Below are 1739 nucleotides of genomic sequence, written 5' to 3' on the forward strand. Positions count from 1 at the left end.
TTATTAAAAAATAGCTATCTAGTTGCTCCCTACTAATAGTGTTTCAAGCTTCGCTGGAAATAGTAAAGCGTTTGCTTAGCCTTGTCTTAGCATAGCTGTGCTAAAAAGTTAAGTTGTAAACATTTTAGGGAAGCCAGTTGTGTAAAGAACTATATAATATACTCGCGGGATAGATGGGTTTATGTTAAAGGTTAAAAGAAATAAATTAGGGCTTAGCTTTTAATACCTATTTTAGTTCCTTTCCTTTAGCGCAAGGTATTAGGCTGCTTGGCGTTAGGGGTTTAGTTCTAAACTAGCATCCTATTATTAGCTAGGTGGATTAGATTAGCTTAGTATAATTAGGTATTATAATTAGCTAATAAGTAAGCGATTTCTAGCATCTTTGCGCTTAAGGTTCTTTACTACTAGCGCTATAACTTTAGATAGAACACTTCTATAATTGACCTCTAAAAACGATATAAATTATTAGCTATAGAACTTAGCCTAACTAGCTTCTATAAAGAGCGGCTTTATAATTCCCTATTTAGATTTAGCTAGGTCTCTTCTTTATAGCTAACTTACCTAAATGACTGGAATTCCTTAAGACTTTTACGGAATCCTTAACCGTATAGGCTAGTAATATATTCCGCCCTATTAAACTTACGTATAAACTTCTCGCTTATAGTTAGAGCTTTAAAAAGGTATATAAACTATATTCTATACTTCTCCTTTATAGCTAGCGCGTGGGCCGTAAAAATAGCATTCTTAATCTAAGGAGTTCTTAGTTAGTAGATTAATTTAATATATAGTTAAGGCGCCTTACCTGCCGCCTATTAAGCTTACTACTAACTAACCGTTCTAACTCCTTATTATGTATATATGGGGCTCTATAAAAGGTGCGCGATTAGGAAAGAAAATGGCCCTAGATCTGCTTCCTTGCGTCGCTACTTAACTTATTGTATTTTAGTATAAGATAGACTTGGCTAAGAATCGCTTCGTTAAATTCGGATATATAGTTTATCGTTAAGAATAGGATCCCTTTTAGATATTCTAGCTTGCGGAGAAATATGGTTACAAGGCTGTTATAAGATAGGTTATAAGACAAACGCCGCTTAAAATAGATATCTGCTTTATCTAAAAAAAGGATTACCTTTTAATAACTAGCGATCTAAAAGATATCTAAAAGTTGCCCTTCTAGTAATCCTACTTTAGTGCTTAATTTACCGGCGGAGATCTACAGAGTTAGAAGGTATTAGGTAAAAGGAGGTAGAGATTACGCACTAAATAAAGTGGCTGTTTAAGATGTTTAGCGATAGTTTTGGCCGTAAGCGTCTTTCCTAGTCCTAGAGAGCTGCTAGTGTATATAAGTAAATAGAGAGATAAAAATTCTAGGAACTATACTGTAAGAGTATAACTAGACCGCGACCTTTTCTAGTAATAAAGTTGTTAAATTTAAACCCGTTCGCTAGATTAGTACGGGCTTTAGTAAGAGCTATAATAATATCCTTCTACTTCTCTAGGATAGTTAGGTAATTAAAAGGTGCAGAGGACTATTAGGTCTCGTTAATACTAGTAACTAGAAATTTCGCTATATCTATAGATTAGCTCGACAGCTACTAGTAGAAAAGATATACCCTATTTTATATCTTTTCACTAAGGCTGAACCTAGGTATAGTAGGGCTATAAATAAGCAAATTATCCTTAGTTAAGTTAGTAGGTTTTAAGCTAGTGCTCCTAACCCGCTTAGGTAGCGGCTAGCT

The 1739-nt window shown here is 34.4% G+C and overlaps 1 protein-coding gene across 1 annotated transcript; it reads right to left on the reverse strand.

Annotated features, from left to right (window-relative positions):
• Positions 1–901: 901 nt before the first annotated feature.
• On the reverse strand, positions 902–1487 carry K441DRAFT_534165 (uncharacterized protein; the record flags this gene model as incomplete). The annotated part of the gene is made up of 3 exons (XM_067642319.1): positions 902–1129; positions 1261–1333; positions 1381–1487. Coding segments are annotated over 3 exons (408 nt in total), but the record flags the coding sequence as incomplete, so codon positions are not given.
• Between the last annotated feature and the right edge of the window lie 252 nt (positions 1488–1739).

This window comes from Cenococcum geophilum (genome assembly GCF_001692895.1).
Source record: "Cenococcum geophilum 1.58 unplaced genomic scaffold K441scaffold_2, whole genome shotgun sequence".
Lineage (NCBI taxonomy): Eukaryota > Fungi > Ascomycota > Dothideomycetes > Gloniales > Gloniaceae > Cenococcum > Cenococcum geophilum.